The 22,590-nt window shown below is 33.6% G+C and overlaps 1 protein-coding gene across 7 annotated transcripts in view; it reads left to right on the top strand.

The window, feature by feature from the left end:
- Positions 1-22,590, top strand: part of Marchf7 (membrane associated ring-CH-type finger 7) — a 51,737-nt gene that overhangs the window by 12,406 nt on the left and 16,741 nt on the right. For all 7 annotated transcript variants that reach the window (XM_076865762.2, XM_076865765.2, XM_076865763.2 and 4 more), the window contains exons 2-5: positions 8,045-8,208; positions 17,141-17,336; positions 19,284-19,451; positions 21,072-22,176. In XM_076865762.2, coding sequence (XP_076721877.1) covers positions 8,056-8,208; positions 17,141-17,336; positions 19,284-19,451; positions 21,072-22,176 — 1,622 coding nt within the window. In that variant the 5' untranslated portion in view covers positions 8,045-8,055. The remainder of the gene's footprint in view (positions 1-8,044; positions 8,209-17,140; positions 17,337-19,283; positions 19,452-21,071; positions 22,177-22,590) is intronic.

The following is a 22,590-nucleotide window of genomic DNA, read 5'->3' as shown; positions in this document are numbered from 1 at the left end:
AATATTTAAATTGTGTGATTATTTCTGTAGTTTGTTTTTCACAGGGTTACAATTTCTTTGTAGGTACCACATCAGTATTTTCAATGTGACTCGCTCCCACCTCATCCTCTTGTTTAGCACATAGAAAACGTCAGAAAAACTATTAAGTGAAATCAGCAAACTCTTTTAAAAAAATGCTTTATAGAACCTTGTTAGGTGGTCTGGTAGAGTTTTCCAAGGACTGCACATTATTTAATTAATTAATTAATTTATTTATTTATTTATTTATTGGGTGTGCTTTTGACCTACAACTTACACAACCAAATTATATAAGTTTTCGTCTAACACCTACATTGTCAAAATTCAATCAGTTTTTTTAGAGGAGTTGCCAAAAATAGTTTCATACAGTATCAAATTAAATCTCTCATAGGACTTTGCCTCTTTGCCTTCTCCCAAGGGATTTGTTTGAGCAGATTTCCTACTGGGTTAGTTTCATTCTGCAAGTAAGAACTGGGTATAAATATTGCTAAAATGAACTATGATAGGCATAATTAAGAGCATTATTGTTGTTTAAAAAGCAACTGTAGACATTTACTTTTCAAAAAGCATTTTGTCTCCCTGTTTTAAATCCTTAGATCACAAATATAGTCTTGTTTAGTATTTTCATAGCCCTCTTAATAAAATGATGTCTACTGCTTATTGTTTCTGAGCTTTTCCTTTTTTGTGCTGGGGGTTCATTTATGGGTTTTTGAATGTCGGTTGTTTAAACATGAATATTCTTTCTCCTAATATATGCCTTCTTTAAATTTCCAAATTCACTTTTCTAAAAAGATTTTGTATGGCCTTACCAAAATTGCACATAACTTATAAAAAGCTGATGATAGAAAAGCTTTCTAAGTAAGGTGACCACATGCTTTATCTTTCAAACCAGGACACTTGTAAGTGACAATGTAGACAGTGTTTTAATAATTATATTGGGTAATGAACATAAATTTGTTACAAGACATAAACTGGGACTGTTCTAGGCAAACGGTGAAACATTGTCATCCTACTTATTAAAAAAAAAAAAATGGAAGTTCTGCCCCACCCTTCATTGCATCCCTATTTCTACTCTCCAAAGTTGTTTTTACAATGTTTTTCTGTTTCTTCTAGGATTTATTTACCTCCATATTTCTTCGTAATATGTTTATACTGTTATTTCATGATTTTTTAAAATTATTTTAAATAATGCTTTTTTTGTTTTTCACCATTGTTCTTACTTCTAACCTTCATTCTACAGTGTATTTGTAACAAAATTGATTGAATAGTCTATGTTCATATTATTATGACTGTAAATTTTAAAAAGTTCAATACAGCTGTACCTCCCATCTTGAATGATGGCTATATTTTCTAAGGTAAAAAACTTGATTTTTGAAAATTATCTTTTGATCCTTATAGTCAGTGTGGTTTTTTCCGGTTGTACTAACTATTATCTCGGCCACATGCCAATGAAATAGTTTGCCTATGATGCAACTTTTAAAAATAGTTTACATGCTTTACCATAAACCTTCCCTTTTGTCACTGCTTTTTAGCTTCTTTCATCTGATTATTTCATGATTTACATTCCCATTTTCCTGGGACATGTTCTTCATTTAGGTTCCTATGGTTGTGGGTCCTCTCACCCTCCTTTTGTGGTGTGAGGGATTTACCAGGGTCTCACCCTTGATGTTCTCTACTCCTGAACTATGCCCAGAGCCCCTTGTTTGGTTTTTGATTCATTGTGAATATATGCAATTGTGTCCTGTTCCTCCCCTCACACTTAGTTGCTAGATTTCAGTTGAAGGTTAAATAAACACTTCTCACAATTACAGGCAGTGTCTTGAATTTAATATTGTTAAGCTACTCTTTTTACTTTACTTTTGTACAAGATCCATTTTTTCACAGACATAGGATCTTTTCACCATTGTAAAAAACCTTTATTTCTGGTTGGGCTTATTTGTTTTCTTAGATCTTCCTGGATGCTCTTTTTGGTTCTTTTTATTTTTTTATTTTAAATATTTATTTTTTATTTTAAATATTTATTTTTTACTTGTAGTTGGACACAATTTCTCTCTCTCTCTCTCTCTCTCTCTCTCTCTCTCTCTCGCTCGCTCAGCTCTAATGCTGAGCCACAATACATACATGGAGTATAACTTATTCTAATTAGGATCCCATGATGTGGAGTTTCACTGGTGATGCTGAGTATTCTTTTTTATTTTTATTTTTTGGTATCTGGGATTGAATTTAGGGGCACTAGACCTAACTGAGCCACATCCCCAGCCCTATTTTGTACTTTTTTAGAGACAGGGTCTCACTGAATTGCTTATGCCTCGCTGTTGCTGAGGCTGGCTTTGAATTTGTAATCTTTCCATCTCAGCCTTCAGAGCCACTGGGATTACAGGCATACCCCGCCTTGTGCCCTGCTGCTGAGTACTCTTGAATCCATTCACTTTAGTGATTTGTAACGTTCAATTCTGGAAAGGTTCCTTTATTTCTTTGGTAATTTTTCTTTCCTCTCTTTGTAACGATAGTCAAATGATAACTCTCTAGGCAATTCGGTTAATGTCTACATTTTCTACTTTTTGTTCTGCTTTCTGGGAGGTGTCCTCAAATTATAATAAATATGTTGAATTTATTTCAGTGTATCTCATTTTTAAAAGTATATCACAGTTTGAATTTCTACAAGCTCTTTATTATACTGATTGCATGCTTCAAGCATCCTGTTCTTATTTTATAAATGATTTTTATATTTTTGAGGATGGTAATTGCCTCTCATCTCCCAAAATCTTCTCCCTGAATCATCTGTAGGCATTTTTATTTATCTATTTATTGCTTGTTTTGGTGGTGTTTTTGTTTTCACCTATATAATTTATTTTGTTTATTTTCTCTTCTCCCAACTAGAATTTAAACTCATGAGGGCATGGAATTTAGCCCATTTTGTTCATTGACACATCTCCAGCATCTGAAATTATACCTAAATCATCAATAAATATTGGTCTAGTGAACAGATGAGATTTTTTAAGAGCACTGATGTGATTTTAAAGCGGGGGGGAGGTGCTATTTTAGGTGCACCAGTAGCACATACTGCAGGATACAGAAGTATAGTTTATTTAAAAAAAAAAAAATCTAGAGGGAGTTATAGACCATTCTTAACTTATAAAAGCAATATGAAGGGGCTGGGGCTATAACTCAGTAGTGGAGTGCTTGCCTCACATGTACAAGGCACTGGGTTTGATCCTCAGCACCACATAAAAGTAAATAAAATAAAGGTATTATGTTCATCTACAACTAAAAATTTAAAAAAAAAAGGGATGCATTCAGTAGAAATGACACTTCTAGTTTTGAATCCGGATCTTTTTTCAGATTGTGTGTTGTAATTCGCTTTTTTGCTGCCACTTTGGTTTTTATATTGAGGCTTCCCTTGTATACCAAGTGATCCTTGATTTTTGTTTATATATCCTCTACCCCACCACATGCATAGGGGATTGAATTCTGGGCACTTTATCACCAAGCTACATCCTCAGCTCCCCCCCCCTCCCCTTTTTTTTTAATTTTTCAATTTTGAGACAGGATCTCATTACTAGATTTTTTTTAAATATATTTTTTTAGTTGTAGATGAACATAATACCTTTATTTTATTTGTTTTTATATAGTGCTGAGGTTTGCACCAAGTGCCTCACACATGATAGGCAAGCACTCTACCACTGAGCCACAACTCCAGCCCCTCACTACTAGATTTTTTATTCTCCTGCTTCAGCCTCCCAAGTAGTTGGGATTACAGAATTATGCCACCATGCCCTCTGGATGTTTGTCTATTAGAGAGAAGCACTAAAACAGCTTATTAAAATTTTTGCTATCTAATGGACTTGTCTATGAGATAGGCTAATCAAATGTTTGCATTCCATATGTCAAATCAATAAATCTTATCAATGGTGTTAATTATCCAAGGGTAGACGCCTTAGTTTCCTGACAACATTATAGAAACAGGAACAAGAAAAAGACTTTGGAGGTCAAAATTTATTACATAACTTTTCCTTTATTACTTACCATTGCCTGAACTGCTGCAGAGATTGTGCATTGTAGGAGTGGGTCACCTATAAAATCTTCATTTTCTAGTGTATAAATAGTCTGTTGGGGGAATGGAGCTGAGGAAGAATTGGGGTTCTGCTCCAAAATTAGGTTTTAATTCAGCAACTTAACTTTTTATCCTCACACATCACTCCTTTTCCCCCTCAAATATTTTTATTGTTGTAAAATACATATACAATAAAATTTACCACCATAACTGTGGTTAAGTGTGCAGATAATTGTTTCATTGAATAGATTCATAATAGGGTGCAACCATTACCTCTGTCCATCAACATCTTTTTTCTTACAATACTGACATTCTGTGCTCATTAAACAGTAACTCCTCCACTCCCCTAGAATCTGACGACTACCATTCTAAATTCTCTCTTGGATTTTTACCCCGTACATATCTCATAGACTCATAAGAGTATTTGTCTTTTTATGACTGGCTTGTTTTATTTAATGTCTTCAAAGTTGATCTTTTATGGCATATGTCAGAATTCATTCCTTTTCAAGGTCCATTACCACATTTTTCTTATCATTCATCTGTTGATAGATGCTTGTGACTATCAACTTCTAATGTGAATAATTCTGCTGTGAATATAGGCATACAAATATGTCATTGAGACCCTATTCTCAGTTCCTTTGGTGTGCCATCCTCCTGCCTCAGCTTCCCAGTCGCTTGGTATATACCCATAAGTGAAATTTCTGGGTCATAAGGTAATTATATTTTCAGTTTTTTGAGGAGCCATCATACTGTTTTCCACAACAGTTCTTTTTTTAATATAAATTTATTATTAAAAAGCTTAATTCCCTTTTATGGTAGCTTATATTTCTAAGTCTTGATCCCCTCATGATAGGAAGGCTAAATGCTATGCTACCAGTTTCTGCCTCTTTCTAGATACCTGTAGTTGCATCCTCTCTGTTGAATTTCTGTACCTCCCTTACTTTAGATTTCCCAAATATACATTTAAATTTCTGGGGGGTTTTTTGTTTGTTTGTTTTTTAGCAGGGAGGAGGTATTGAACCCAGGGGGTACTCTACCACCAAGCTATATCCCCTGTTGTTTTGTTTTGTTTTTAAATAGCATCCAACTAAGTTGTCTAGGCTGACCTGGGTATTACTGGCATGTACCACCAAGTCCAGCTCCATTTAAATTTTTTGCTTTACGTGATCCTTTCCATTATTATTACTTTTTTTCATGGTTAAACTTCTGATTCATTTAGTGTCGTTTTACATGGATTTTAAGAGTAGAGGGCATCATAGATGCCTAAAGATAATCTGTTATATGTTTACCTAGAAGTTTTTGATATACTGTCTTTGATCTAAAGGATTAGATCCTATAGTATAATATACTCTTACTCTAGATTTCTTCATAGTTTCATAGTTCTAATTGACAATTAGCCTGTGTTCATGTGCCTTTCTCTACAATATGAGCCTTATGTTTTGTTGATGTTTTTGTTCCACTAACCATACCTGCTTTTTTTTCCCCTCAGTACTCAGGATCAAACCCTTGGTCTCCTGTGTGCTAGACAAGTGCTCTACCATTTAGCTACATCCCCAGCACTTCACATTTTATTTTGAGACAGCGTGTTGCTAAATTGCCTAGGCTGGCCCAGAACTTGCCATCCTCCTGCCTCAACTTCCCAGTCGCTTGGTGTGTGCTGCCATGCCCTGCTCTGTTCATCCTCTTTTCTGTTACTGAACCATGTTTTTAAGACGAAGATTATTGGAAAAGTAAATTCTTCTGTAATAACTTCAAGGTAGAAAGATGTGACTAATATAAAATTTAGTTGATAAATTAATAAGGTTACATGCAGAAAATGAATTAGATATTTTTAACTTAAATGTTTTGAGTGTTTTAATAAAACAAGTGTATACTTTATCCAAGATGTATATCTGATAGATGAAGTGCATTGTATTTGCCTGAATTCTAATCCACTGACAGAACAATAGGGGATAAATAAGTTTGACCTTGAAAATGGTTAACCAGAAAAAATTGAATAGATTATTTTGAAATTCATTCATTTGTTACTTTTTTTTAGTCCTCCTCCTTTTTCTTCTGAGTGTAGACCTCCTAGGTCTCCAGAGACGACCTTCTAAATTTGTGTCTCAGAAAGTTTTAAAATGTTTTTTGTTTTGTTTTGTTTTTATGATAATGGAGATTAAACCCATACCTTGCACATTGCTGCCTAGCTATACTGCCAGCCCTTTTAAAAATTTTATTTTGAGATAGTCTGAGCACCTTGCCCAGGCTGGCCTTGATCATGAGATCCTCCTGCCTTGGCCTCCTGTGTAACTGAGTGCCGCTATAGTCAGCAAGTTATTTTAATTTGGAAAAGTTGTTCTATAGCAATGCTAATGGTGGTGACCCAAAACTGAAGATAATCCTTTGTCCATTCACATTAGAAAAGGAAAATAAATTGTGTATGCTCAAACAGTGGAATACTTTATGAAAAGTTAGTGAATTTACTACAACTATATGCAACAACTTAGAAGAATCTCACAAGTATAATGATGAACAAATGAAGTCAGATGCAAAAAGTACCCATTGTATGATTCCATTTGTGCATAGCTAAAAATCAGGCATGCTAATGGTTACTCTTGGCATGGGTTGAAAAATATTTAGTGAAAAAGATTTAGAAATTATTAATCTAAATGGCGAAAGCATTCAATTACACATTCTATATAAACCACATTTAACATTTTGTTCATTTCTGTAGGATTTTCTTCCCTTTTTTCCATTTTTTATATAATTAAAATCAATACCATGTGTGATTTTATAGTTTTGTAGGTTGAGCTTTTCCCTTAAAACATTACACTTTGCAGTATTATTATAAACATTCTTTGGAAACATTCCAGGAAAACATTTATAGCTGGGCAATCATTTGCAAATTACTTAACCTCACTGCCAGTTTTCTTTCTTTAAAATAGTTTTTTAGATGCTGATGGATCTTTATTTTATTCATTTATTTAAATGCAGTGCTGAGAATCAAACCCAGAGCCTCACATATGCTAGGCAAGTGCTCTACCACTGAGCCACAACTTCAGCCCCAGTTTTCTTATCTTTAATATAAGAATGATAGAATACCACCACCACCACCCAGGCTGCTTGCACTAATAAATAATCAGAAGATCCTTACCCCCAGAACTGGCATATAATACTCAATAATAATTATCTGCTATGGTTGTTATTATTTGTGGTAATAATTAAAGAGATCCTGTTGGTGATAAATAAAAAGCAAAATATATTCATTCATTACAATTTAGCTTGTTTTTTAAAAAAAAAAATTTACTTTTTTAGTTTAGTTGGACACAGTACCTTTATTTATTTATTTTCATGTGGGGTTGAGGATTGAACTCAGGGCCTCACGTGTGCTAGGCAGGTGCTCTACAGCTCAGCCATAACTCCAACCCTTAGCTTGTTTTTTGAGTACCTGTTCTTGATAATGGTTTTATAACTTTAAATGATTCTAACCTAGAGAAATTTTGTACTAAACAAAGTGTAAGGTAGGTGTAATGTCTTAGTATAACTCTTTACCAACTAGAAACAGAATAATGATGTTTGTGTTTAAACTGATGAGGGAAAATTGAATAGAGAATGTAAGGACTTCCCAGGCATATTAAAAGGCCAAGAGCACATTGTGTTAGGGAGTTTGCAAATAGTATAATAGGTGTGAGCATTGAACACTAACAGTGAAGAATGGTAAGGCAAGTGTGACAAATTGATGTAGGACTTTATACAGAGACAACTTTGAGTGAAAGATGGAAACAATGTTTCTTATTGTACATCTCTGTATTTGTATGGACAGTTGGAAACCTCTTGCCTTTAAGAGAAGAGGTGGTCATAATTTCTGTTTACTTTCTCAGGATATATTTAACTTACCTAGTTCTTGATTTGAGCTGATGATTAAGAAGGATTAAAAAATAAAAGTTTGCATGTTCCCAAGAGCAATTATCTCAAATTTGCATTTCACAGGAAATTGAGGAATGGAGTCTAAACCTTCAAGGATTCCAAGAAGAATTTCTGTTCAGCCCTCCAGCTCCTTAAGTGCTAGGATGATGTCTGGAAGCAGAGGAAGTAGTTTAAATGATGCCTATCACTCAAGAGACTCTTCATTTAGACTGGAGTCTGAATATCAGGTAATATCTATATTGGAATATGTGTACACACAGTCCTTTTCAGAAGTCTTTGGGTCACAGTTTATTTTTAAGTTGCTGGATCTAATACACTGTAATGAAAACATTATTATAGCAGTAGCAAAATAAATGACTAGTGATTTTCAAACTTTGGACTTCAGAATTATGGATGAGAGATCATGGCCTTACATAAAATACTTTCTAAAGACTTGGAAAGCTTTGTTAAAGAGCAAAACCTGAATCCTTGTCCCCTAAATAGCATACTCGTTCATCTAACTTTTCTCTGAATGTTCCCAAAGTGGTGATAGAATAAGGATTATTATTAAATGTTATTTTTGAGAATATGGTTTTTAAGAATTTTGCTTTTAATGTGGGCAATTGATAATAGTAGTTGGGCTTTCTTGTCCAGTGGTAGAGTGTGTGCATAGCCCTAGGACCTGGCTTCAATCCCCAGGAAGAAAGGGAGGAAAGGTAATAGTCCATCCTTTTATGAAGATACTTGACAGCCTTTTACGTGAATTTTGGATTTTATTTTTGTGGTTAATGACATGTTTGCATTAATTCATTCATCTACTCAGTTTCCTTGGGACCACAGCTTATTGGGTTTTTTGTTTGTTCTAGCATGTTGGTTTTTGAAAGGGCTTATCAGTATTATAATACAATAGTTATAGTATAAAATTGTATAACTCTCATAAGGCATGGTTTATGGTTTAATTCAGTTGCTCATCTTTTGAATTTAAGTTCATTGCATTTTGACTGAACATCTAATTAAGTAGCATGTGATTTGCAAAAGTAATTTTAAAGTAACAATCTAAAAGAACCCATTTAAAAAATTCTTTTTAGATATTGTTTCTGTATCATGTAACGTGTAATATTTGACACTCATTTAATAAGAAAATTCCTGCATAGTCATCACCATTTTATAAAATGTTCAGAGAAAGAATGAATAAAAAGTTTCTTTGAAATGCCCAAGTCTATTACCCATTTTTAACTGATTTAATTGGAACTATTCACTTGATTTCATTTACAATATTGAATGATATTGGTATTATATATTGCATTCTGTAGAATGCTGTCGTTGACCAAAAAAGACAAAGTTTATTTTTTCCCATTTATCTTTTCATAAAATTCTGACTACTCATCTTTAATTTTTTCATGAAGATTATTGAGAAACACAAACTCTGAAACCAGGGTTGAAGTCCTGCCTCATTACTTCGAATCTGTATGAGCCTGAGGAAGTTAATGTTTTTTTGTTTTTGTTTTTATCTATCTTCTACCTCATCTGCCTGTCTGGTTGCTAAGAGTTAAATGAATTAGTATATTGAATGAGACAAGTGCCTGGCTCATGATAAACTATATAAATGCTAGCTACATTTGTTTTCTTATATAGTAACTTTGGGGCGGGGGACTGCTGGGATTGAACCCAGAGGCACTTAACCACTGAGCCACATCCACAGTCCTTTAAAAAAAAAAAAAATATTGTTCCCGGACCCCCCTCCCTTTTTTGGGGGGGGATATATTTTATTTAGAGATACGGTCTCACTGAGTTGCTTAGGGCCTGATAAAGTTACTAAGGCTGGCTTTAAATTAATGATCCTACTACCTCAGTCTGCTGAGCCACTAAGATAATATGTGTGCCCTACTTCACACAATTATAGTAATCTTTACACTATTTTATGGGACTAAAGTTTTGAATATATTTTTATAAGATTTATTTATACTCTTTTTTTAAAAAGATTTTCCAACTGTTTCCAGATTGTTCTCATTGTCGTAGATTATTCCAAAAGTTATATTTTTTATCATAGTAAACAAATGTAAAAATAAGAAAATCATTTAAATGAAATCTTAATTACTATAAAAATGACCCTACCTAAAAAACTCTGGTAATAGCCTATTAATGTCGAATGCATTCTGTTTTATAAGTGGTCTCAACTCTGCAATTACAAAATATAGACTGGCTGAATGGATGAATTCATTTTGTTTTAGAATTTTTAACCTCTGCTGCTGGTGATTTTGAGCCCAGGGCAAGCCCTGTACTGCTGAGCTATACTGCCAATCCCTCTGTCCAGAATTCTAATGTCGTTAAGTACCAAAATAAAATCCAGAAATTATTTGCCAGCATCTAAAAACCAAATGAAATAAAATTTAAATCGTTTTTTTATTATTATTAATTCTTAATAATATTAGTTTAAGAAATTTGGGGGGAGGTTCATTAATGCTGTCTTCAGTTGCTTTAAATTGCTTACAGTCCTGTTCCCACCTCCAGCAAATTATAGTTGAGCATGGTGGCATACACTCTTAATCCCAGTGATTTTGTAAGGTGAAGCAAGAGGGTCACAAATTTGAGGACAGTATGGACTTAGCAATACCCTATCTCAAAAATAAAATAAAAAGAGCTGGGGACATAGCTCAGTGCTTACCTATTGTGTGTTAGGCCTTGGGTTCAATCTACAGTACCTCAAAAAAAATTAATTACAGGAATAGTTCCAGTAATAAATCAGCTTCTTTATCATGCCTTGTCTTTTTGATTTTCTTTAAAAATGCAAACTCTTTACTATGCTGTAAAATTGTAGTAGTAGTGACTTCTTCTTAAGGTATTGTTGAGATTAAATCAAAGAAACAAGACATGTGAGGCACTCAGAACAATAGCTGCTGGAACATAGGAGGAGCTCAGATGTTACCAGTTACATTTATGATATTGTTATTTCTATTAGTATTGTTTTCTGGCTTTACATTAATTTCAGTGGATAATATCTATAGTATAATATTATCCAGATATTTAAATTGCATATCACACATGTTGTTTTCTTTGTCTTAAATTTACTCAGCAAACTTTATTTAATGAATGAGCCCTTATAAATGGCAAAGGAAGCACTTTTTTTAAATTGCTGAAGCGTTCTGAACAGCTGTTCTATACATAAAACCTTATCTCAAGCACTTAGTGAATCTAAAGCTTCAGAAAGGAGGTTCAGGTCTAGGGCATGATAGATCAGTTTTAGCTATGTTATGGATAAAGTAGTATGGAAACACTTTATATAGGGATGGATATTTTTATCATTCATAGTAAAGGATATGAAATCTAGAAAGATAAATAAATTATTTTCCCTTGTTACATGATTAGTATGTATGTGATGTACTTAAGCTGAAGAATCCAAGCCTTTGTGATAGCATTGTTTCTTTGGAGGTTCTAAAGTTCTGAAAAATTAGTTTCCTAAATATCTTTCTTTTAGTTCTTGGCCACTTACAAGCTTGGCTTCACTTGTTCTTACTAGTGTTTCCATTACTACATCTTTAAATTTTTATCACAATTTGAATGTTGAAAACTATGATTATCCTCCCTTCTTCATAACAGAATTTTACATATTTTGAAAAGAAAAATTTAACTCCTAAAACTCATGTTGTTAAAAGTAAAATGGAGAGGCTTGGGGTTGTGGCTCAGGGGTAGAATGCTCGCCTAGCACGTATGAGGCCCTGAGTTCAGTCCTCAGCACCACATAAAAATAAATAAATAAAGTAAAGATGATATGTCCAACTACAACTAAAAAATAAATACTAAAAAAAAAATTAAAAATAAATAAAATGGAGTATTCTGTGAATATTTAATTTCATGTGTTATTTTTTTTGCAACTTAATCAACCACTTATACAGCTGCATTTTCTTGTTTCGCTAAGAGGTTTCTTTTACTAGGAACTTTTTCTTTTACTAGGTTTCTTTTACTAGGAGGCTTTTTGTTCTTGTTTTGTGAACTTGGTGTGTGTGCTTCTTGGTTCTTGCTATATGTGCTTCTTTTTCTTTTTCTTTCTTTTTGCAGTTTGGGGATTAAACCCAGTGCCTTGATCATGCACGACAAGTTCTGTGCCACTGAGCTATATAGATGCCTTTTTAAATGACTCATATTTTTTTTCTAATCTGTACATAAATTACTGTTTGAAAAATTTACACATTTTGAATAGTATGTTTTCTCCAGAATTAAATGAACCAGTGGTTTGGGGAGAGGTTGTTTTGTTTGTTTTTTTACTCTACCATATTCAAATTCTTTTTACGGAACTAAATCCATACATATGTATGTAGTTAACAAGAAAATGAAATTCTTTGTGCAATGTGATCAGAATACAATACCGAGTGAGTAAAAGTTTTAACATTGATAGGCATTAAATAAACCCTGCAGTTTCTATGTATTTTTGTTGTTGTTGTTGTTGTTCATATTTTTTTGTTTGGGGTTATAGGGGATGGAATTCAGGGTGTCCTGCTTGCTAAGATGGCTCTCTATCACTAAGCTCATCCCCAGATATGCCTGAATGTTTTTGAGTTAAACCTGGGACTGGGGATGTTGCTCAGTGGTAGCATGTGTGTGGGTGGTCCTCAATTTGATCCCTGGCACTGCCAAAAAATAAAAATTAAAAGAAGGTTAAGTCTGGACTATAATTTGCGGTATCAAGATGATCACAAGAAAATACAGCTAGCTTTATAACGTGTATTGTTCATAAGGGAAAGACATATCTTCTTAGAAGCAGCAAAGCTTGGCCATTTGGTCTGAAAGTGGAAAATCAAATCATATAGTGGACAGTGTCCACAATTAGAATTTCTATAGTAAATATATTATACTCAGTGAAATTGTTTCTTGGTAAACCTTTGTGTAAGCAGAAGACACAATGAAAAACTAAAATTCAATAGTTCTGTAAAGAGAAAAAAGAACTACCCATACTGAGTAGATACTAGAATGTAGGTTTTAGTTAATAAGCTCAAAGTGCTAAGTTGTTGCTGTTAGCTGAGGTAACTTTTTTGTTGTGGTGGTGGTGGTGGTGGTGTTTTTTTTTTTTTTTAACATTTATTTTTTAGTTGAAGTTGAATGCAATGCCTTTATTTTACTTATTTATTTTTATGTGGTGCTGAGGATTGAATCCAGGGCCCCCAGTGTGCTAGGTGAGTGCTCTACCACTGAGCCACAACCCCAGCCAGCTAAGGTAATTTCGATCTGGAAAATTTTCAAAGCAGGATTTATCAGTTCTTACAGTCAAGTCATTAACTCATGGAAATGAGGAGTCCACAAAAAGGATGCCATTCTTTGCTTGCTTCTATACAGTAATATCATTTTATGATTTCCATCCATTAAGCATTTGCCAGTGGATAGCATAGATTACATTTAAAAGGTTTGTTAAGATTCTTTTTAAAAATAGCTTTACCAGGTTATAATTTCACATTCCATGCACTTTTCCTGTTTAAAGTATATTCAGTTCAGTGTTTTTTAGTGTATATATGAGAGCTCTAAACCAACACCACGGTTAGGATTTTGTTTTCTTTTTTAGGTTTTTTTGTTGTTTATTTTGTTTTGCTGTTGGTAGTTCCAGGAATCAAACCCAGGGCCTCATGTATGCTAGGTAAGCTCTGTACCACAAAGTTGCACCTGCAGCCCACCACAGTTAATTTTTGAACCTTTTATAGCATCACCTCAGAAAGAAACCCCAGATCCTTTAGCTATTGCTACTCTGGTCCCCTTTTCTTCCACTAGTACTGAATAGCCATTAATCTAGTTTTTTTCTGTAGATTTCCCTATTCTGAACCTCTTTGTACATAAGTAGGAACAAATACTGTTTAGTTTGTGCCTAGCTTCTTTTGCTTAGCATGTTTTCAAGTTTCATCTCTGTTATAGCATATATCAGTATTTCTTTTTATGGCCGAATAATATTTCACTGTATGGTTATTCCATTTGCTTTGTTTAGGAATTCATTTGCTGGTGAACATCGGGCTTGTTTCTTCCTTTTGACATTATGAATAATTTTGCTATAGACATTCATGTGCAGGTTTCTGTGTGGACATATTTTCAGTTATCTTGGGCATACACTAGGAGTGGAATTAGTTAGTCATGTAAAATCTTGGGTTCAATCATTTGAGGAAGTGCCAGTTTATTTTTCAAACCAATTGGTCTGTTTATCTTTCCCCTGAGCAGTGTATATGAAGGTGAAGGATGAAATCTCTCTACATCCTCACCAAATCCTACCTTGCTTTTAGAGTGTAGACACTCTAGTGAATGTGAAGTGGTAGCTGATTGTGGTTTTAATTTATATTTCCCTGATGATTAAAGATGTTGAGCATCTCATTATATGCAGTTGGCCATTTGTACCTCTTTGGAGAAATGCCTATTAGCTTAAATAAAATATTTGAGAAAATATAGTTGTCAAGGATTTATAACCAGAATAGAACTTTTATAGCTCAACAATTAAAGCATAGCCCACTTTTCAATGGGCAAAGAACTTGAATAGACATTTCTCCAAATTTTAAAATTTGATTGTCTTTTTTAATGAGTTGTAAGTATTCCTTATTTTGGATTCAAGTTCCCTACCTATTATGATTATGATTTGTAAATGCTTTCTCATTAAGATTTTTTACTGTTGCACTATTTTAAGGGCATTTGTGCTGGGAATATTTTTTTAAATATCCATTGAAGTAATTTTCTAAAAGTAAGTATTGATTAATACAATAACAATGGCAAATTATTTACTAATTATTCTTCCAATAAGCTTCTTTTTGGAAAGGTAACCTGAGTAAGTATTATGAAGATAAGAAAAAAATGAGAATTGCATTTTAGGTAGAAGGTGGATACCTCTTCTTCCACCTTTTAATAAAATCTTATGTTAAGTTATAATTCATTTATTATAAGTTCACCTTTTGCATCTTAGATAGTCTTTCTTTTTTTGATTTTTTTTTTTTCCTAGTTGTCATGGACTTTTATTTATTTGTATGTGGTACTGAGGATCGAACCCATTGCCTCACACATGCTATGCAAGTGCTCTACCACTGAACTACAGCCCTAGTCCCAGCTCCGATAGTCTTTTGAAGTGGAAGTAACTCATGGAAAAATGTTTATTCCAGGAGCCAAATCTGTTATATATTCTAACTAGAGACTAGAAATAGAGTTAAGAAGAAAGAGAATACCACGACTTTCGAATGCAAATCTATTTTTAGTGGGTTTTGTTTGTTTTTGTTTTCTTGTGGTGCTGGGAATCCTACCTAGTACCTTTCACATGGTAGGCACATGCTCTACCACTGAACTATGTCTCTACTCCTCAAATAGAAATTTAATTATTCTTAGTTCACTTCTAAATTTCATATGAGTATTCATAGGCTGGAGGTAGCAAATGCGCTGGACCGCATCAGAACGAAAAAAATTTGTGTGTATCAAACGATACCAAGAGAATAAAAAGGCAGGATGAAATAAAATATTTGAGAAAATATAGTTGTCAAGGGTTTATAACCAGAATAGAACTTTTATAGCTCAACAATTAAAGCATAACCCACTTTTCAATGGACAAAGAACTTGAATAGACATTTCTCCAGAAAAATAGCCAATAATCACCATCAGTCATTAGGGAAACAAATCAAAACTATGGTGAGATACCACTTAATGCTCACTGGAGTGGCTAAAATAGAAAATATGGACAATAATAAATGTTAGGACTAGAAAAATTGGAAACCTCAGAAATTGAGATTGTCAAATGGTACAGCTACTTTGGAAAACAGTTTAGTGTGTCCTCAAAAAGTTAAACATCAGGGTCTGGCGTTGTGGCTTAGCGGTAGATCACTCTCCTAGCACGTGCAAGCTCTGGGTTCGATCCTTAGCACCACATAAAAGTAAATAATTAAAATAAAGGTATTGTGTCCAACTACAACTAAAATATATATAAAGTTAAACATCAAGTTACTGTGTGATCAGTTATTAACCCAAGAGAATTGAAAACATGTCTGCCTAAAAACTTGTGCATGTGTATTCATAGCACCATTGTCCTTAATAGCTCTGAACTAGAAACAACCCAAAAGCTACTTGTTTAAGCACTGTTTATGCACAAAGCAATATACTTTGAAGACATACTCACCCCCTGATTTCATTGTGCCTGAATAGTTCTAGATAGTAGGAGAAAATTTATTGATACATGACAATTTAATTGTTAAAAGAAATTAGAGGGGGCCTGGGTTTGGTTGCACATGTCTGTCATCCCAGTGATTTCAGAGGCTGAAGCAGGAGGCATGTTTGAGGCTAGCCTCTATAATTGAACAAGTTAATGAGAACCTGTCTCAAAATAAAAGTGTAAACTGTAGAACCAACCTAGATGCCTGCCCTTCAGTAGATGAATGGAGTCATGTGGTTTCTCATATATGAAAAGCAGATGGGCTTTTTTCTGAAAACTCTCAGCATACCTCCTATTATAGTACTTACTTATTTTTATATTTATTTACATATTTTATATTTTTATATTTTTTTCTTGCCTGTTTTTGGAGCTGCTTAATCAGTGAAGTAACTGGGAGTGTTTGTACATTATGATTAACATTTGTTACAAGTTTTAATTTGTATCCACATATGTTAAAAAGGGAGCTAGGGGTTTTTAAATATTATTTTAGTTTGTTGATTCACTAGTGATGAAATTCCAAATGCTAGGATTTATTTAACTTTATCATAAGTAGTGTTGTCTGACTGTATTCCTGACAATGGGAATCAGATCAGTAATAAAGTTATGGGGTTTTGTTTTATTTCTACTGGGAATCAAAGCCAGATCTTTATAGATGCTAAGAGGGAACTCTTGCAGTGAGTGTATGTACCCCCAGCTGAGAAGAAGAAACAAAGTTTTTCAGAAGATTGAAATATTTAACCACGAAAAATGATGATAGTTTTTGCTCTTCTGTGTTTCATAACCAAGTGTGTATGTACAGTTATAAAGAGAACTTGTTGTAAATAAGATTTATAACTAGCAAAATAACAATTATATTGTATAGTATAGTGTTACATGGGTAGAAGGAAATAAAAGCTAAGGAAAAAACATGATAGAAAATTGATACTTGTGGGAATAAATTGTCCCTTGGGAATTTATTAGAGCATTATAGGTTAAATTTAATGTTGAATGCAAGCAAGTTTTGTTTCTTTAAAACTTTTTGAACTTAATAGTCTACATCAGCATCAGCATCAGCATCACCGTTTCAATCTGCATGGTATAGTGAATCTGAGATAACTCAGGGAGCACGCTCAAGATCACAGAATCAACAACGGGATCATGATTCAAAAAGACCTAAACTTTCCTGTACAAATTGTACATCTACCTCAGCTGGGAGAAATGTTGGAAGTGGTTTAAATGCAGTAGCAGGTAAGAATTATACAATTTCTGTAAAAGTCACTGTAGATGTATTTTGAACTAAAGCCATTTATTGATCTTGGGTTTGGGAATAAGCAGATAGACTTTCATGTAAAATAATGGTTTGGAAATGTAGTGTAGTTTGCAAATTTCACTTTAAGTCAGTGCTAAAACTGAAATCAACTCTTCATTTTGCAGTTTTTCTTAATTTGGTACAAATATCCTACAATATAAAGGATATTAACAGAGTAGTAATCAGGTTAAAAGTGTAGTGGATATTAACAGAGTAGTAATCAGGTTAAAAGTGTAGTAGTAGTAGTAGTAATTGGTTAAAAGTGGCATGCATTTATATGCTGGTTCTTATGGGAGATTAATTTTTCAAGTATTATTAGGAAAGCCAAAACTATTGATACATGTTGAAAACACCTCCTGAGCATATTTTATGGAAATGATAAACATGGTATATGAGGTTTATTTTCAGAAAATATGGAAACTGAGCCCAGTGTAGTGGTGCATACCTGTGATCCCAGCAATTTGGGAGGTTATGGTAGGAGGATTGCAAGTTCAAGGCCAGCTTCACCAACTTAGGGAGAACATCAGCAACTTAGCAGCTCAGTGATGGAATACCCCAGTTTCAGTCCCAGTACCATAAAACAAAATAAAGAAACTGGAAACTCTTTAATTAAAAAATGAAGTTGGTGCTATCTAGAAAGAATTCTGTTCAAGCAATTAGTTCTGATTCTAGCCATCTGAGTAGAGGAATGGCACTAGGCAAGTTACTAGGATTAGGTAACTTATCCACAAAACTCCATGTCTGATATTTTGTACTCTTAGACACATACTTGTATAAATTGAGATCCGTTATTGAGAGAGCAAGAAAGTTTTGTCCTCACTTACACTTCTCTAAATGAAATGTTAGTGCCTGAAATTGTTGTCAGAGGGAGACAAAACTTTTGATAACAAAATTGGAGATAAAATTCTCAAAATGCTCATGGATTACTAATTGAATGAATGTAAGCAATTAATTTTTATTTTGATAGGCAGGACTGCCATGTGAAAGACACTGCCCATATGAAGAATATTAAAAGTACTGTATAGGATGGGTGATGGGTAAGAGCAGATTGTCCTTAACTTTGTAGACAAACACCACTGTTGCAGAGATGTTTTTATCTTCTGCTATATGAAGGCACATCATTAAGTACTAGAGCTTTTTCCCTTCATTAAGGCTGTTGGGATTACAAAAGGAAGCCAAAATTTCACAATAAATAGTAAGACAAGGTGTGAGACTTAATTTTTAATTTACTTTAAAAGGAAATTGAGAAAATTTTGATCATAATTGCTGTACATTAATTCTTACACTAAAGAATGAACCAAATGTGGTAGCCATAAAAATGTTTCTGGGATGGGTATATTAACTCTGTGGTAGAGTGTATGCTTAGTATGAGTGAACCCTTGGGGTTCAATCCCCAGTACTCCCCAAACAAATTTTTTTCCATGATAAAATTGTGTGTGATCTGTAATTAAAATTGCATGTCAAGATGACTTTGATTTGATTTTGGCAGTTTCCCAACATCACTTTCATTGATTATGAATTTCTGTCATCTTTGGCAGATTAGCATTGTTTACATTGTAAAATATGTTTAGGAGGAGGTGACTGAGACACTGATATCATATATAAGGATAAATTTTACTGTTAAAAGTATGTTTATTGTTTAGCATGTGTAAGGCCTTGTGTTCATTGCCCAGCACCAAAACAAACAAGAGAATGAGTAGGAGAGAAAAAATATGTTAAAACTGATTAGTTCATTAGTGAATGATGTGTTTTGCTGAATTTTGGTTGCAATAGGTACTTGTGCGGGTTCCCATAATAACAGTAACCTCCCTCTGTATTTCAGAAGATTTACTCTTAACAAAAGTCTTAAATTTTCTCTAAAATAAAACTTCTTCAATTAATTTAAGATTCTTCTTGGAGGCATAGTCAAGTTCCCAGATCTTCATCATTGGTACTTGGTTCATTTGGAACAGACCTAATGAGAGAGAGGAGAGATTTGGATAGAAGAACAGATTCCTCTGTTAGTAATCTTATGGATTATAGTCACCGAAGTGGTGATTTCACAACTTCATCATGTATGTATGAACTTCAGTTGTTAAGTACAACTTATTTAATAATGTTGTGTTTTCTTCTTTATGTCATTATAAACAGTACAGAGGAATAAATAAATTGAATCATATGTCCTTATGTAGACTTCATAAAAAATAGCATAATGTTTCTTTCCTTGTGGGTGGGTGGTGTTGGGTATCAAACCCAGGCCATCAAGCATGCCAGGCAAGTAAGTGCCCTACCACTGAACCACATCCCCAAACCACATAATATATTTTGTTGTACTGTATTTGTTGTTTTGCTTTAAAAAATGTAAACAATTTACTTGAGTATTTAGAGTTTACCTGCCTTTAAGTTTTTGTTTGGTTAAATTATTCCTTTTAAGAATGCGTATGTTAAAAAGTATCATTAGATAATTCTAGTCAATTTGTTTATAAGATATAGTTTAATAAGTAACTACTTCTAATTAGATTCTGAAATAGCTAAATGTTGAAATCAGCTATTTTAAGTTGTAATTTAGAATTATTTAGTATGACTTGAGTATGCTTGTTTTCATTAAGTTGATATAGAGACCTACACAGTTTACATCACTGTTATCTAGATTTAAGCGTTTAAAATATTTACCCCAAGTAATTGAAAGGGAAAACTAGTAGTCAAAATTGACAAATATAGCAGACAGCAGTGGAGTTCGATTTACATAGAAGAGGAAAGTACATTTTTAAAAAAAAGTTTGGGTTATTTTAAGTAATCTTACTGGGGTGCTTTATTAAAGACAAATAAAAACACTGTTTTATTTATTTGACTTTGGTGGAAGGATCTTGAATAGACCGTATCAATGGCTTCTAGATTGGGGGATGTAAAAATACAGGGCAAAAATAGATTAAATCCCTAACAGTTTGTCCTTTCATGAGTCTCCATGTTTAACACAGTAGTAATGGAGCTCTCCTACATGGTATATAGCTAACTGTTCTTCACAAAGAAAAATTCAAAACTCCAGTTAAGATATATTTTTTAAAATGCAGGTGCTAGAGTTCTGTTCTACTTCAGTTCCAAGCAATGTTCCAAGACAAACTTTTTTCTAATGAGCAATCAGAAATCCAAACTGTTGTTATTAACTTAAAAGACAAAAAAATTAGAGAAATTTTAGCTATTAGCAGGGTTTGTCATAAATTTAGAAGGGTGATAATATTTACATAAAGTAACTTTTGTGTTTATTGTATATAGTATATAATCGCCCTAGGATGATTTTGCTTTTAATCATTTTAAGGGTTATTTAGATTGTATTACTTGATCTATATAAAATTCTTTATCAGTTTAGATTTTTGGAGACTTTTCTATTATATCAGTTTCTGATAATAAATTCAACTGCTTAGCCTTCATACTGCTTTTCATTAGCTCATGATATAGTCTTTCTTTTGAATTTGCAATATTGACTTGACATGGTGGTACTTTATTTTACCAGTAGGAATAAGAAGAGAAATACATTACTGTTTTTTCTCTAATGATAGTTAAGCTCTCTAGTTATAAGACAGCAATATTCAGCTCAAATTTAGCATTTCATTTTGCTATCAAGTAGTAGTTAATAAATGCAACTTTAATAATATTATTTCATATAATTGGTTACCTTTCCTTCCTTTCAAAAATAGATGTTCAAGACAGAGTTCCTTCTTCATATTCACAGGGAGCAAGACCAAAAGAGAACTCATTGAGCACTTTACAGTTGAATACATCATCCACAAGCCACCAGTTGCCTTCTGAACATCAAACAATACCAAGTTATAGAGACTCCAGCAGAAATTCTTTAAGATCAAATTTTTCTCCAAGAGAATCAGAATCTGTTCGAAGTAGTGCACATCCTGGATTTTCTTATACTTCAAGCAGAGATGAAACGCCAACCATAAGCAGTTCAGGAAGAGTTGGTTCATCTCAAAGATCATTTCAAGAATCTTCTGACAATGAAGGTAGACGCACAACCAGGAGATTGTTGTCACGTATAGCTTCTAGCATGTCATCTACATTTTTTTCACGAAGATCTAATCAGGATTCCTTGAATACAAGATCCCTGAATTCTGAAAATTCTTACGTTTCTCCAAGAATTCTAACAACTTCACAGTCTCGGAGTAATGCAACATCACCTTCTGAAGTTAATGATAATAGGGGATCTGAAGCTTCTCAAGGATTTCGATTTCTGAGGCGAAGATGGGGTTTGTCATCACTCAGCCAGAATCATAGCTCTGAGCCAGATTCAGAAAATTTTAGCCAAGAATCTGAAGGTAGAAATACAGGACCGTGGTTATCTTCCTCCCTTAGAAATAGATGCACACCTTTGTTCTCTAGAAGGAGACGAGAGGGAAGAGATGAATCTTCAAGGATAACTACCTCTGACATACCATCTAGATCTCATATTTTCAGAAGAGAATCAAATGAAGTAGTTCACCTTGAAGCACAGAGTGATTCTCTTGGGGCTACTGCCAACAGACCACAAGCAGCTGGAGCATCAAGCAGTACCTCTACAGGTGGCTCCTCATCAGATTCTGCTCAAGGTGGAAGAAATACAGGAATAGCAGGGATTCTTCCTGGTTCCTTATTCCGATTTGCAGTTCCCCCAGCACTTGGAAGTAATTTGACCGACAATGTCATGATCACTGTAGATATTATTCCTTCAGGATGGAATTCAGCTGAGGGAAAGAGTGAAAAAACTAAAAGTGCACCTTCAAGAGATCCAGAGAGATTACAGAAAATAAAAGAGAGGTAAATCTGAATATTCATCTTAAGCTGTATAGCTAGAACAAATTAGAGAAAGAATTCTTTTTAATTGTATATGACTTCTAATAACATGGATACCTGAAATTCCTTCCCAAACATACTTATATGATGGTACTGTTTCACTTACAGATAAATGGAGAAAATTAATAATGAGGTAGGCACTTGGGTTTGTAAATTGCATCAAGAAATAATCTAATGGTTATTTTTAACCAATTTAGGATGTAGGTACAAACAGATTTTTAAAATGTTAGTCTCTTATCCTCTTTCTTCATTAGACTTTTACTAAATGGGGTTGGCAAGAGATAATAAATCTGTATTGGTCTTTACTAAGTTTATTTTGTTTACCATTTACTGGGATCAAACCCAGATGCATGCTACAACTGAGTTACATACCTAGCC

The sequence above is a fragment of the Callospermophilus lateralis genome, chromosome 9 (assembly GCF_048772815.1).
Source record: "Callospermophilus lateralis isolate mCalLat2 chromosome 9, mCalLat2.hap1, whole genome shotgun sequence".
In the NCBI taxonomy this organism is placed as follows: domain Eukaryota; kingdom Metazoa; phylum Chordata; class Mammalia; order Rodentia; family Sciuridae; genus Callospermophilus; species Callospermophilus lateralis.
Note: the sequence above shows the minus strand (reverse complement) of the source record. Positions and strands in the feature narration are given on the sequence as shown.